Below are 14,967 nucleotides of genomic sequence, written 5' to 3'. Positions count from 1 at the left end.
AGTGTATCAGGACATCCACTAACTGAAAAGGGACATGCATATATAGACCCATGCTGTATGCACAATATAAGTGCTGATTAGTGTTGTATGAGTTCTATTTGGATAAATAACTCAGACAGTGACAAGTTTGTCATTTTCAATTGTCTGCAGAGTAGAATATATTGTCAAGAAGGCACCCTAATCAATTCCTATTATTAGATAACTAGATCACCTGGAAGATCAGAATATCAATGGTATACAACAAGGATCGAATACAAGTACAATTGTGTGTAAGATGAATCATTACAGGCCTGCTTGTTGTTGCTACTGCTCCCTAAATGGCTTTCTGCATTGGGCGTTTTGAGATGTAGAGAAACCACTGTGTTCAGGGCTTGCTGGGACCTGTGCATTGAGGAGGCCCCAGGGGTACAGACATTCCTCACACTGCTCTGAGGCTGGTTTGGGAGAATCGCAATGCTGTGTGTAGGCCAGTTAGTGCGTGAGGAAGATACGAGATACACAATACCCTCGCACAAACATGGCAACAATTTTGGAAAATTAAGTGAAACAGAATTCTTGAAACACTGTCAAATCAAATGGCCTCAAGTCTATTTTCGGAATATTTTATGGTAGGTTTGGTGGGCTCTAGTATTTACTGTTTAACATGAGCAACATCAATCCTTCACATGCAAGGTTATGGAATCCAGGCATGAAGAGACTAGCTAGAATATAATGTCAATGAAGGATATACTGTTGTGCATGTGTAGGCCTATGCATGGGTGTGCACACAAAAAGACAGAATAATAGCCAACATAGATTTTTGTATAACTTTTTAATCGACTATGATTCACATTTTGAGAAAGCTCTCAGAAGATAATACATTTCATATCATATGTACATTAATAATAAATAAAAACACCACAGGTTATAACTGTTCTATTATAAACAATGTTTTTGCTGATCAATATGAACAGACTTACCATCTGTCACCTGACAGAGGTCCCTCTTTTCATCATGGTTTGACATGCTTTGAAGGGGGTAATGATAGAGATTTGTGGTGGTGGTCACAGTGGTTGAAATGTTCATTTATGAGTTTGATTCATATATATCTCAGAGAATTTACCTGGAGCCCAAGAGAAGCCGTTTGAGTAGTGCACATTGTTTTCCTTTTTCCTTCACAAAAATTGCCATAAGTAAAACCTTCTAACTTAAAAAACTAGAATATTTAACAATACATTACATTTAAGTTATGAATAGCTCAACTTTATGCCACAATATTACAGTTTCAAAGAAATTCAAGTGGCGCAGTGGTCTAAGGCACTGCATCGCAGTGCTAGCTGTGCCACTAGAGATCCTGGTTCGAATCCAGGCTCTGTTGTAGCCGGCCGTGACCGGGAGACCCACAATTGGCCCAACGTCATCCAGGGTAGGGGAGGGAATGGCCGGCAGGGATGTAGCTCAGTTGTTAGAGCATGGCGTTTGCAACGCCAGGGTTGTGGGTTCGATTCCCATGAGGGGCCAGTATGAAAAAATAAAATAATGTATGCACTCACTAACTGTAAGTCGCTCTGGATAAGAGCGTCTGCTAAATGACTAAAATGTAAATACGCTATAAAAGCAATTTCCTTAGCGTCATGACATCTCATTTGCATATCAATTCATTAAATTATTTATCCCAAGAAATTAAAAAACAACAATTTCCCAGGATTTCTTTGGCTTATATTTAGTTGACAATGGCAGTTTTGAAGCTTCCTGGAAAATGTATGCAATAGATAGAATGTTATCATGACCTACACGATGCAATGTGGTGTAGTAGTATTTGTGCAATGAAGCACCAAGTGGTCAGTGTTACAGTTGCTTTGACATAATGTTGACATTTATGTTATGTTATACTTGTGCGTGAAGTCCTTCGCGGCTCAATCAGTCACACACACATTATGTGAATCATTCTGTACAATTCAGATGATATGTAAATCATGTACATTCCCTTTCACACACACAATATTTGGTACATTGCGGTGATACTCAGTCTCTCGGACTCAGACAGGTCACTGTAGGACTGGACGTCTGGGACGTCATTCATAACCAGACAGCCAATAGGCTACACAGATCTACAGAGAGATCTGTATAAAGAGTATAGATCAGTGTTCTTCAATTCCGGTCCTGGAGGGCCAAAACACTTCTGTTTTCTATTTCTACCTGGTAGTTAATTGCACTCACCTGGTGTCCCAGGTCTGAATTAGCCCCTGATTAGAAGGAGAGGATGAAAAACAGAGGTGTTTCGGCCCTCCAGTACCGGAATTGAAGAACCCTGGTATAGATCAACTGAAGACAAATGATGATATTTCCATAAATGTAATTATCAGTTGGATCAAAAGTTGTTATTTCAGATTTCTGGGGTATCTATAGGCTGACTGGTTGACATAGGAGCATCTTACCTCATTAAATGTACCTTCCGTGGCATTACCCACCGAAGTAAAGAGAGTATGAGGAGAGAGGTAAAGGTATAGGTAAACAGAGGAAGGAAAGACTGAGTGACAGTCTCTATTGTACATATGGGTGGGTAGACTGTCAGGGAAGGGACTACGAAAATCAGGTGACACAGATTTCATTGGTCCAAACAGGGGGCTTGCTGTCATAGGGAACACGCATTCGGGATGCTGCCGCTTCTGCCCCCTGCTGCTCCGCCCCCCCCTGGCCCAGCCATCTCGGTTGCTCCAGACCTGGCTGGGTAGAGAAAGGCTTCTCCAGAACCTTCAAGACCCGCTGGACCTATGGAACAGATCACAGAGCGATGGGAGAAAGATAAAACTATGAGATGGAAATCCAGAGAAGCAAGTTAAGGGAGAGAGAGCATGTTTTTTCCATTGTGAGAATGCTTCTGTAATGGTGACATCGTTGTTTGGAATAATGCAAATGAAAGTCAAAAGGGAAGCGGTATTGAAAGTTTGGTCCCTATTACAGAATAACGAAGAACACGTGGAGAAAGGATCGGAGCCTGACCTCAGAGAAGTCTCCGTTCTCGGCTGCCTCTATTGCATTCTGGGCGATGTAGTTCCTGAGGACGTATCGTGGGTTGGTGCCGTTCATCACATTCACTCTCTCCTCCTGCAGTGCCTGGACGTCCCTTTGGCCCTCAACCTCCCCAGCCAGACGCTTCCTGCACCAGTCACAACACAGACCTGGATGACTCAGATAACAGGCTGGCACAGAATAAAAACACCTCTAGTGCAAACACTAGACCAAACTGCTCTTCTCCATGCCTAGAATTTCTCATTTACATTTAAGTCATTTAGCAAACGCTCTTATCCAGAGCGACTTACAAATTGGTGCATTCAACTTAGGATAGCCAGTGGGACAACCACCACTGGGGGAGGGGGGGTGAAGAAGGATTACTGTTAGACTATTCCAGGTATTCCTTAAAGAGGTAGGGTTTCAAGTGTCTCCGGAAGGTGGTCAGTGACTCCGCTGTCCTGGCGTCGTGGGGGAGCTTGTTCCACCATTGGGGTGCCAGAGCAGCGAATAGCTTTGACTGGGCTGAGCGGGAACTGTGCTTCCGTAGAGGTAGGGGGGCTAGCAGGCCAGAGGTGGATGAACGTAGTGCCCTCGTTTGGGTGTAGGATCTGATCAGAGCCTGAAGGTAAGGAGGTGCCATTCCCCTCACAGCTCCATAGGCAAGCACCATGGTTTTGTAGTAGATGCGAGCTTCAACTGGAAGCCAGTGGAGTGTGCGGAGGAGCAGGGTGACATGAGGGAACTTGGGAAGGTTGAACACCAGACGGGCTGCAGCGTTCTGGATAAGTTGTAGGGGTTTAATGGCACAGGCAGGGAGCCCAGCCAACAGCAAGTTGCAGTAATCCAGACGGGAGATGACAAGTGCCTGGATTAGGACCTGTGCCGCTTCCTGTGTAAGGCAGGGTCGTACTCTGCGAATGTTGTAGAGCATGAACCTGCAGGATCGGATCACCGCTTTGATGTTAGCGGAGAACGACAGGGTGTTGTCCAGGGCAACACCAAGGTTCTTTGCACTCTGGGAGGAGGACACAATGGAGTTGTCAACCGTGATGGCGAGATCATGGAGCGGGCAGTCCTTCCCCGGGAGGAAGAGCAGCTCCGTCTTGCCGAGGTTCAGCTTGAGGTGGTGATCCGACATCCAAACTGATACAGTGAGGGAAAAAATTATTTGATCCCCTGCTGATTTTGTACATTTGCCCACTGACAAAGAAATGATCAGTCTATAATTTTAATGGTAGGTTTATTTGAACAGTGAGAGACAGAATAACAACAACAAAATCAAGAAAAACGCATGTAAAAAATGATTTGCATTTTAATGAGGGAAATAAGTATTTGACCCCCTCTCAATCAGAAAGATTTCTGGCTCCCAGGTGTCTTTTATACAGGTAACGAGCTGAGATTAGGAGCACACTCTTAAAGGGAGTGCTCCTAATCTCAGCTTGTTACCTGTATAAAAACCACCTGTCCACAGAAGCAATCAATCAGATTACAAACTCTCCACCATGGCCAAGACCAAAGAGTTCTCCAAGGATGTCAGGGACAAGATTGTAGACCTACACAAGGCTGGAATGGGCTACAAGACCATCGCCAAGCAGCTTGGTGAGAAGGTGACAACAGTTGGTGCGATTATTCGCAAATGGAAGAAACACAAAAGACCTGTCAATCTCCCTCGGCCTGGGGCTCCATGCAAGATCTCACCTCGTGGAGTTGCAATGATCATGAGAACGGTGAGGAATCAGTCCAGAACTACACGGGAGGATCTTGTCAATGATCTCAAGGCAGCTGGGACCATAGTCACCAAGAAAACAATTGGTAACACACTACGTCGTGAAGGACTGAAATCCTGCATCGCCCGCAAGGTCCCACTGCTCAAGAAAGCACATATACAGGGCCGTCTGAAGTTTGCCAATGAACATCTGAATGATTCAGAGGAGAACTGGGTGAAAGTGTTGTGGTCAGATGAGACCAAAATCGAGCTCTTTGGCATCAACTCAACTCGCCGTGTTTGGAGGAGGAGGAATGCTGCCTATGACCCCAAGAACACCATCCCCACCGTCAAACATGGAGGTGGAAACATTATGCTTTGGGGGTGTTTTTCTGCTAAGGGGACAGGACAACTTCACCGCATCAAAGGGACGATGGACGGGGCCATGTACCGTCAAATCTTGGGTGAGAACCTCCTTCCCTCAGCCAGGGCATTGAAAAGGGGTTGTGGATGGGTATTCCAGCATGACAATGACCCAAAACATACGGCCAAGGCAACAAAGGAGTGGCTCAAGAAGAAGCACATTAAGGTCCTGGAGTGGCCTAGCCAGTCTCCAGACCTTAATCCCATAGAAAATCTGTGGAGGGAGCTGAAGGTTCGAGTTGCCAAATATCAGCCTCGAAACCTTAATGACTTGGAGAAGATCTGCAAAGAGGAGTGGAACAAAATCCCTCCTGAGATGTGTGCAAACCTGGTGGCCAACTACAAGAAACGTCTGACTTCTTTGATTGCCAACAAGGGTTTTGCCACCAAGTACTAAGTCATGTTTTGCAGAGGGGTCAAATACTTATTTCCCTCATTAAAATGCAAATCAATTTATAACATTTTTGACATGCATTTTTCTGGATTTTTTTGTTGTTATTCTGTCTCTCATTGTTCAAATAAACCTACCATTAAAATTATAGACTGATCATGTCTTTGTCAGTGGGCAAACGTACAAAATCAGCAGGGGATCAAATACTTTTTTCCCTCACTGTATGTCTGCCAGACATGCAGAGATGTGATTCGTCACCTGGTTATCAGAAGGGGGAAAGGAGAAAATTAATTGTGTGTCGTCTGCGTAGCAATGATAGGAGAGACCATGTGAGGATATGACAGAGCCGAGTGACTTGGTGTATAGAGAGAATAGGAGAGGGCCTAGAACTGAGCCCTGGGGGACACCAGTGGTGAGAGCATGTGGTGCGGAGACAGATTCTCGCCACGCCACCTGGTAGGAGCGACCTGTCAGGTAGGACGCAATCCAAGAGTGAGCAGCGCCGGAGATGCCCAACTCGGAGAGGGTGGAGAGGAGGATCTGATGGTTCACAGTATCAAAGGCAGCAGATAGGTCTAGAAGGATAAGAGCAGAGGAGAGAGAGTTAGCTTTAGCAGTGTGGAGAGCCTCCGTGACACAGAGAAGAGCAGTCTCAGTTGAATGACCAGTCTTAAAACCTGACTGGTTTGGATCAAGGTCATTCTGAGAGAGATTGCAGGAGAGTTGGCTAGAGACGGCACGCTCGAGAGTTTGAGAGAGAAAAGAAAGAAGGGATCCTGGTCTGTAGTTGTTGACATCGGAGGGATCGAGTGTAGGTTTTTTGAGGAGGGGTGCAACTCTCGCTCTCTTGAAGACGGAAGGGACATGCTATATTTCTAGAGCAGGTGAGTGCTAGGGATATACACACTGGTGGTGGAGGGGTGAGTAAGTCGCCTAGTGTCAAACACTGAGTTTGAGAAAGGGGTATGTTATGTAAGACTAAGTATGTAATTAAGACTACATTACTTATTTCTGACCTGTAGGAGGTGACCCAGGTGGCCCAGTCCTCCCTGTGCTTGGCCTTAACCACCTCCTCGTCGGCCTCTAGCAGCTCCTTCAGCCGGCCCAGCTTCTCCAGCTGCATGGCCATCGTCCTCCGTTCCGAGATCATCTGGAACAGGGGCGAGTTGTTCTGGGCCAAATGCAGCAGCATGGCCAACTCACTGAAGGGAGAGTGGTGTTTCAATGCAAAATGTCAATAAAAATGTGATTAAAAAATTTTCTAGAAGGGAGAAGCAGAGAGGAAAGAGAAAGAGAAGGAAGAGGCAGAGACTAAAGAGATACAGTGCATTTGGAAAGTTTTCAGACCCCTTGATTTTTACCACTTTGTTACTTTACCGCCTTATTCTAAAATGTATGAAATAAATAAAAAAATCTCATCAATACCCCCATAATGACAAAGTGAAAACAGGTTTTTATAATTTTTTGCAAATTTATAAAAAATACAAAAAGAAATACCATATTTACATAAGTATTCAGACCCTTTGCTATGAGACTCGAAATTGAGCTCAGGTGCATCCCGTTTCCATTGATTATCCTTGAGATGTTTCTACAACTTGACTGGAGTCCACCTGTGGTAAATTCAATTGATTGGACATGATTTGGAAAGGCACACACCTGTCTATATAAGGTCCCACAGTTGACAGTATATGTCAGAGCAAAAACCAAGCCATGAGGTCGAAGGAATAGTCCATAGAGCCCCGAGGATTGTGTCGAGGCACAGATCTGGGAAAGGGTACCAAAACATTTCTGCAGCATTGAAGGTCCCCAAGAACACAGTGGCCTCCATTATTCTTAAATGGAAGAAGTTTGGAACCACCAAGACTCTTCCTAGAGCTGGCCGCCTGGCCAAACTGAGCAATCGGGAGAAGGGCCTTGGTCAGGGAGGTGACCAAGAACCCGACAGTCACTCTGACAGAGCTCCAGAGTTCCTCTGTGGAGATGGGAGAACCTTCCAGAAGGACAACCATCTCTGCAGTACCACCAATCAGGTCTTTATGGTAGAGTGGCCAGACTGAAGCCACTCCTCAGTAAAATGCACATGACAGCCCGCTTGGAGTGTGCCAAAAGGCACCTAAAGGACTCTCAGACCATGAGAAACAAGATTCTCTGCTCTGATGTAACCAAGATTGAACACTTTGGCCTGAATGCCAAGCGTCACGTCTGGAGGAAATCTGGCACCATACCTACGGTGAAGCACGGTGGTGGCAGCATCATGCTGTGGGGATGTTTTTCAGCGGCAGGGACTGGGAGACTAGCCAGGATCAAGGGCAAGATTAATGGAGCAAAGTACAGAGAGATCCTCAATGAAAACCTGCTCCAGAGTACTCAGGACCTCAGACTGGGGCGAAGGTTCACCTTCCAACAGGACAATGACCCTAAGCACACAGCCAAGACAACGCATGAGTGGCTTCGGGACTAGTCTCTGAATGTCCTTGAGTGGCCCAGCCAGAGCCCAGACTTGAACCTGATCGAACAGCTCTGGAGAGACCAGAAAATAGCTGTGCAGCGACGCTCCCCATCCAACCTGACAGCGCTTGAGAGGATCTGCAGAGAAGAATAGGAGAAACTAGCCAAATAAAGGTGTGCCAAGCTTGTAGCGTCTGAATACCTATGTAAACGTGATACTTTTTAGTTTTTATTTTAAAAATGTCTAAAAACCTGTTTTTGCTTTGTCATTATGGGGTATTGTGTGTAGATTGGTGAGGGGGGAAAAAACTATTTAATCTATTTTAGAAGAAGGCTGTAATGTAACAAATTGTGGACAAAGCAAGGGGTCTAAATACTTTCCAAATGCACTGTATAAGACTAACAGACAAACACTTAGGTCAGTGGACGACGTCCATCCAATGGATTATAGGGATGTGACAAATGGAAACTTTTTCTTTATGTTTAGACCCTGCTCCTGAGTGGCGCAGTGGTCTAAGGCACTGCATCGCAGTGCTAACTGTGCCACTAGAGATCCTGGGTCGAATCCAGGCTCTGTCGCAGCCGGCCGCGACCGGGAGACCCATGGGCGGCTCACAATTGGCCCAGCGTCGTCCAGGGTAGGGGAGGGAATGGCCGGCAGGGATGTAGCTCAGTTGATAGAGCATGGCGTTTGCAATGCCAGGGTTGTGGGGTTGATTCCCACGGGGGGCCAGTATAAAAAAATATGTGTATTCACTAAACTGTAAGTCGCTCTGGATAAGAGCGTCTGCTAAATGACTAAAATGTAAAATGTAAATGTAATGTTTAAACAGCCATTTTCTGTGGGGTGGGGGGGGGGGGTTCCCCTTAAAACGATAAGAAAAATTCTTAAAATTCCACATGAATTTACAATGCTGTTGCCAGCAATGGTGTGGGTCTCACGGTGCGTCCCTTTCAGATGGTTAAGCGTTGCACCTGTAGTACCATTAATGTACTACAATTCCACCTCACAAAGTTTGTATTTCCTTCTCATTTAACTTCTCAAAGTATTGTCATACAGGACTTCACTGCTGTCACTTGCCTTTCTCTGCCATTTTTCCAACAGTTAACGACGATGACATAGTGGTGGAGCGTCGACTCCAAAATAATTGATTATTTGACTCCTTGCACATCGACTCCCATTGTCGACTCCCATTTCCAAGTGTCAAGATTAGATTCAGCTAGGAATCGACTCCTAAGATTCAGTATTTTTGGAACGGAGGATACTGATTAATTGCGTGACTTCCGAGAACACAAACACTCACATCTTTCATTGCGAGCTAGCAAGGGACAGAGAGGGTATAGGCAGGTCGGCCACCAGGCTGACAGAGTCAGAACCGTGCACTAGGCCTATTTATCGGCAATCAAAAGCTGTACAGTATCTCGCAATGGAATGATGTATCTCGCAATTTCTTGGCTTGCAATGTCTCGCAACCAGTGAAGAAGGGCCTATCATCAATGAATAGGCTAGGATACTGAGATGAGCGAGATGCAACACTCCGCTCTCACACAGTATCTGCGTACGTGCACAGGTTCGCTTCAAGCTGTTCAGTGTGGTAGCCAGGGCACCAACAAACAGCTGAGAAATTGAGCCTCGTGCTTCAATGCTCTTAGTTGTTGCGGAAATTGACTATAACACAGAAAATAATTTGTTTTGTGATAACTGCACTGTGATTTAATTTATTTGGGGGAGGAACAAACATTGTTTTTCAGTTACGGATTTTTCTTAACGTTAAGGATCCCAATTTCCTTTTAAACGTTCACACCCCTAATGCCCACTACTGCATTATTGACCAAATAGTTTTAGTCTACAATGAGAATGTCCCGCTACTCCAACATCAACGACCCAAGATCAAGTCAGCTTCAAACAAACCATTAACTGTTCTCACTGCTCATGTCAATCTATTCTCTCACTGTGTGTCCATGCTGGGCTTGTTGGCATCCTTGAGCTCCTCCAGAGAGGCACACTGCTCCAGGAAGAGGTATTGCCATTTTGATGACTCCTTCCTCTTCCTCCGCGTTGCCCTCAGTGGGAAAGGGAATCTGGCTCAGACAGCAAAACATGTTAGTGAAGTCTGCACCTACAATGGGGAAGGAAGGAAATGATCAGAGATTAAATCAGTCATGCTTAGTCATAGTGTAGTGTCAAAGCTGTTTTGTGTGAATGGTGTTACTGTGAGTCTCCTTTTTATGCATCTGTGTTGAGTGTACTGCGGCACATCCCTCAGTTCTCTTTGTCCCTCCTCATTCCCCTTAGCTTTGTTATGTACAATGAGTATGTAGTGTCTTTCTCTCCCTACCTGTGTTGTACATGGTCTGCAGCAGCTCAGTGATCAGCATCTCATCCTCTGGCTCTTCCTTCCTCAGCAGACCCAGCTTCCTCCTCATGTTGTCCGGGTAGAAGGTGTTGTAGAGGGGCAGGTACTCATCCAGGACAGACTCCGCCCGGCCTGAGGGCAGCTCTGGGTCCAGGGCCTCGGCCAGGTGAGGTGAGCCAGGTTCCAGCGGAGATGGCCGGCTGGGCCTGATAGGTGTAGCGGCCTGAGTTATCTGAGGCGTTGCAGATGAAGTCAGGATCAAACCTGCAGACAAGCGAGAGGAAGAAATAGACAGTGTAAAGCCAGATCCTTGTTTGAAATAATGTGGATCTAAGATGATCCTGTATACAGTATGTTAGGTACTGTAAATTACTGTACCTGTCCATGAGGACTCCATGGCAGAAGCCCACACACTGCCACTGGGCCACCAGCACGCAGCATCACCTACCACCAAGACACAGACGCACACAGAGAAGTGTCAGACTGGACAAGAGGAGAGGACTTGAGTCTACTGGTTTCAGTCATATCTTGCTTAGGTGATGGGTTAGGCAAAAATATTTTGGGATCGTATGCTGTGCTTTTGATAATCTTGACGAGGGATGTGAATGTGCTTAGCAATGCATAGTTAATCGCAAAACAATAACATCTTACATGTTACTACTTTGTTAATACCATTTAGCATTAGAGAAGATAATGAATTAATAGCAGTGTGTGCTAAGGCAGTCACACTCTCACTGTATTATGACTTCCTGTCACAGCAGGGATGAACAGGATAAGAGGATAGCAGTGTTCTTGGCTCCACAACAAAAAGGTGAAGGATAGAGAGAGCTCCAATGTAGGCCTACAGTTTGCTTTGACACAAAGTAGTTTCACTGTCAGAAAGGATAGCCATATTCCTTCAAATTCGTATCAGAGCATTATTGTATTCAGAATGAATGATTGATGCTTCACTGAATCTAGTGGTGTCCATGATTACCTCTCTGAAGAATGACACATTCCTCTCCACTCTGTCTGTGTGGTTCTGCTGGATCTCTGAGTAGAAGCTCTCTATGACATAATCCATCATCTGACCTCTGATCTCATCATGGCCATAGCTGGGTCCCTGCCAGCCTGTGTTCTCATCAGCCACCTTAAAGATCTCAAAGGACCCGAATCTGCACACACACAATGATCAGTGACAAATGTCCATATTGTTCATGTAATTTTGTCAAAACTGGGAATCACTCTATCAACACTTTGTTTTTGTTTTTAAACCTACTGCAGTGGCCAATGGATAGGATGTGATAGTAACCTGATAAAGGTGGGTGCGATGCGGAGGACCACAGAGCACCTCTCTTTGGTGGGGTACCCGCTGTAGTACACGTCTCGTACCACCTTGCTGTCGGAGGTCACCAGTGACCCTGCCCTGGTAGTGGGCACCCCCAGAGCGAACACCGCCTCGCTGAACAGAAACTCTCTGATACTGGAGCACAGCACCTTACGGCCGTCAGCTTGTCTGGGAATGAGAGAGAATTAATCATACAAACGTGTATTCATAATTCCATATACTGTGCTTCCAGAATGTGCACTGCATATGAAGAACAATATAGGCCAAGACACAATGCTAGCCAAAAACTGAGGAAATAGACTGAGGAAACAGATTTCATTAAAGAAAGTCATGCTTATCATGCAATACTGTGTAAACTGCCCCACCTGGAGTAGGGAGTCAGACCAGCTCCCTTGACCTGAATCTCCCACCCGCCACTGGGGTTCTCCCGCAGCAGCTCTGGCCTCTGGTCAGCTGGAGCCTTTACATCACCCAGATAGCAGGCTGCCTCGTCCCCTCGTGTCTGGCGAACGAGCCGAACTGGTGACCGCAGTAGCAGGCAGGCTCGGACCCTGCCATTACTTTGGAGCCACTCAGATACTTTGGGCCAAGCGGGTCGTTCAGAACCTTCTCGGCGTTCAGCCCAAGCAAAGCCAAAGCGTCATTAGAGACAGCCACGAACCTAGGCTTGACCACTGGCTGCGGCTTTACTCGGGAGAAACAGGCTCTTTCCACCCTTCACGGTCCAGGCTCTTCTGATGTATCCAGCAGAAGTTTCTTGAGTACGACGTTGTCAAACTCGAGACGCTCTAGCGGTGAACGACTGACCGCCAGAACCATGCCGTCCATCCCGACAGTGGAGAAGTATCTAACTACGACGAAAATAGCTGAGCGAAGAAAATTAGACCGTGCCAGACGAAATTTTAAAGCAGCCATCCAACTAAGGTCATCTGACGTCATTTACCATTTCATAACAAGACACGACGCTGTCCCAGCCAGTGGTCGCAGCACTTAACTACGGATATTTGTCTAAAATATTGTGCTACTCTATTATTGGTCCTACCGGAAACTTAGACGGAATTACATTGGTCATTGCATCCAAAAGAGATAATACAAAAATAAATTGAAACGTATATATTTTTTTTATATATATAATTTTTTTAATTTAAAAGTTGTATAGTTCAATACAGAATTTAGGCTTCAATATTTGGCTTGTTTACAATGATACTAGATTGAGGATGGGAATACAGATTGTCATTCACACACATCGTTTTCACTTGTCAACATACAAACACAAACTACACCAATACTGACAGAATGGTGCGGGTGATATAGGACCGCTGCATGCCCCCATACACATCAGAAACTACAGTATGTCGGAACATCTAGATATTAAATTATTGTGGTGAATGACCCAACAATTTTCTGACAGTGGTTTCCTTATTGGCTCAGCGTAAACTCAAACTGAAGTCTTAAATACACCCGCTGAGATAATCGATTGAGCTACAGCGGTAGGCTAAATTCCCAATATATTTCAATTATAAATTCTAAATGCATTGTAAGGGGCGATGGCTGAGATATGTAAATGTAACATGGCATTATCTCCCAAAAGTATATCTATCAGATAAACATTTCATTTTTGGGGAAACAGAATCCACAACCCTTTGTCTGAGGGTGTCACCCAACCTGGTCCTATCCAGCAGACCCAGACATACAGTATGAACAGACTGAGACAGGGAGACACAGAACAATGGAGGACAGAGAGAGATGAACAAGTCACAGCTGCAGCAGAGGCAGGCAATCTACAGGTCCAAGGCAGAATAAGGCGACAGCAGAATAAGGCGTTAACCACAACCAACCCTTCCCAGCTCCAATCGAACATAATCCCCAACATTCTCCATTCATTCCAAGGGATTAGGGAACAATCGGGCAATCGGCTGTACTAAAATCATGCATGTCGTAGAAGCATGTAGTCTGAAATGTCAGATGTTCCTGTACAAAGAGAGTTCATTGATGGCTTGTCGTACAAAGTGCATATTTTCTGATCATGTCCAGTATCTACCACCATCACGCAGAAAGTGGCAGTTTATGTTTTACAGCATACATGAAGGTGCCTCATTGCAAGTAAAGTCAAATATACAAAATGCCTCCATTTAAAATGCATTGCTTGCTTTGAGGCAATTTTACTTCGCCATCCTCTGCATATCTATCGTAAAAAATATCCCACATTAGCCCTCTGTTAAATGAAGTATGTAATAAGAGTTGGGGTCATGGTATTTTACCCTTCCAACTACAACCAATCCAAAACACACAACTGATCTGCCAGCATGCAGCATTCTTTGAAAAAAAAATAATAATAATAATAAATATATATATATATATATATATATATATATATATGCAATTCAAAATACCAGTACAAATTTGAGTTGGGCATTGCCTTCTACAGTACAGGTATTTACAACACACGTTGAAGCATTAGGTTGTACTGTCTGTATCAATCAGTATGGCTGGTTGTGTGTAACACCAACCAGCACAGATCAGTTTGCTTTGAGGAACAGTATATTGTGTGACCAGAGGAGAGAGGTAGTCACTATAACAGCAGACATAGCCTAGTCCCTGTGTTTACTTTCCTCAAACCTACCATGAGCCCTTTAAACAGCGATGGAGGAACTTAGGTGTCCATGTAGGGATAGCGCAAATACAATTTCCTACTAAAACCTTCTGTCTCTTGGCTAGGGAGAGAACTTTACCACAGCAGTGTTTTTGTTTGGGAAACTACAATGTAGTCAGTTACATACGTTATTTGGTAATATTTTACTTTTTGACTTGATTTTAAATGGAGTTAATTTGTTGAATTCCTTACTAGCCATGGGTGGAAATCTGTACCCAAAAACGTATAAAGTGCTGGATTTAAACATGGTCATTGTTAAAGCCTAGATGGTCCCATGTAGGTCCTGGATCCAGGATTAAGAGACCATATGAGAATGAAAAGTCATTAGTGGGGCGGTAGCTCTATGCTTCAACTATTGGGGTCCATTACTGTGCATTCGGAAAGTATTCAGACCCCTTGACCTTTTCCACATTTTGTTACGTTACAGCCTTATTCTAAAATTTATTAAATAAATAAAAATCCTCACAATACCCCATAATGACAAAGCAAAAACAGGTTTTTAGAAATGTTTGCAAATGTATTTACATTAGTATTCAGACCCTTTGCTGAGACTTGAAATTGAGCTCAGGTGCATCCTGTTTCCAACTTGATTTGAGTCCACCTGTGGTAAATTCAATTGATTGGACATGATTTGGAAAGGCACACACCTGTCTATATAAAGGTCCCACA

General features: G+C 44.7%; 1 protein-coding gene across 1 annotated transcript; it reads right to left on the bottom strand.

Annotated features, from left to right (window-relative positions):
• Positions 1-2,221: 2,221 nt before the first annotated feature.
• selenoo1 (selenoprotein O1) lies at positions 2,222-14,724 on the bottom strand. The gene is given in 13 exon segments (XM_045223418.1): positions 2,222-2,751; positions 2,983-3,139; positions 6,530-6,715; positions 9,915-9,983; positions 9,985-10,081; positions 10,301-10,490; positions 10,493-10,509; positions 10,512-10,627; positions 10,682-10,750; positions 11,275-11,472; positions 11,610-11,813; positions 12,011-12,143; positions 12,146-14,724. Coding segments are annotated over 13 exon segments (2,055 nt in total). The 5' UTR covers positions 12,585-14,724; the 3' UTR covers positions 2,222-2,571.
• Between the last annotated feature and the right edge of the window lie 243 nt (positions 14,725-14,967).

This window comes from Coregonus clupeaformis, chromosome 11 (genome assembly GCF_020615455.1).
Source record: "Coregonus clupeaformis isolate EN_2021a chromosome 11, ASM2061545v1, whole genome shotgun sequence".
NCBI lineage: Eukaryota > Metazoa > Chordata > Actinopteri > Salmoniformes > Salmonidae > Coregonus > Coregonus clupeaformis.
This window is presented reverse-complemented; position numbering and strand designations above follow the sequence as displayed.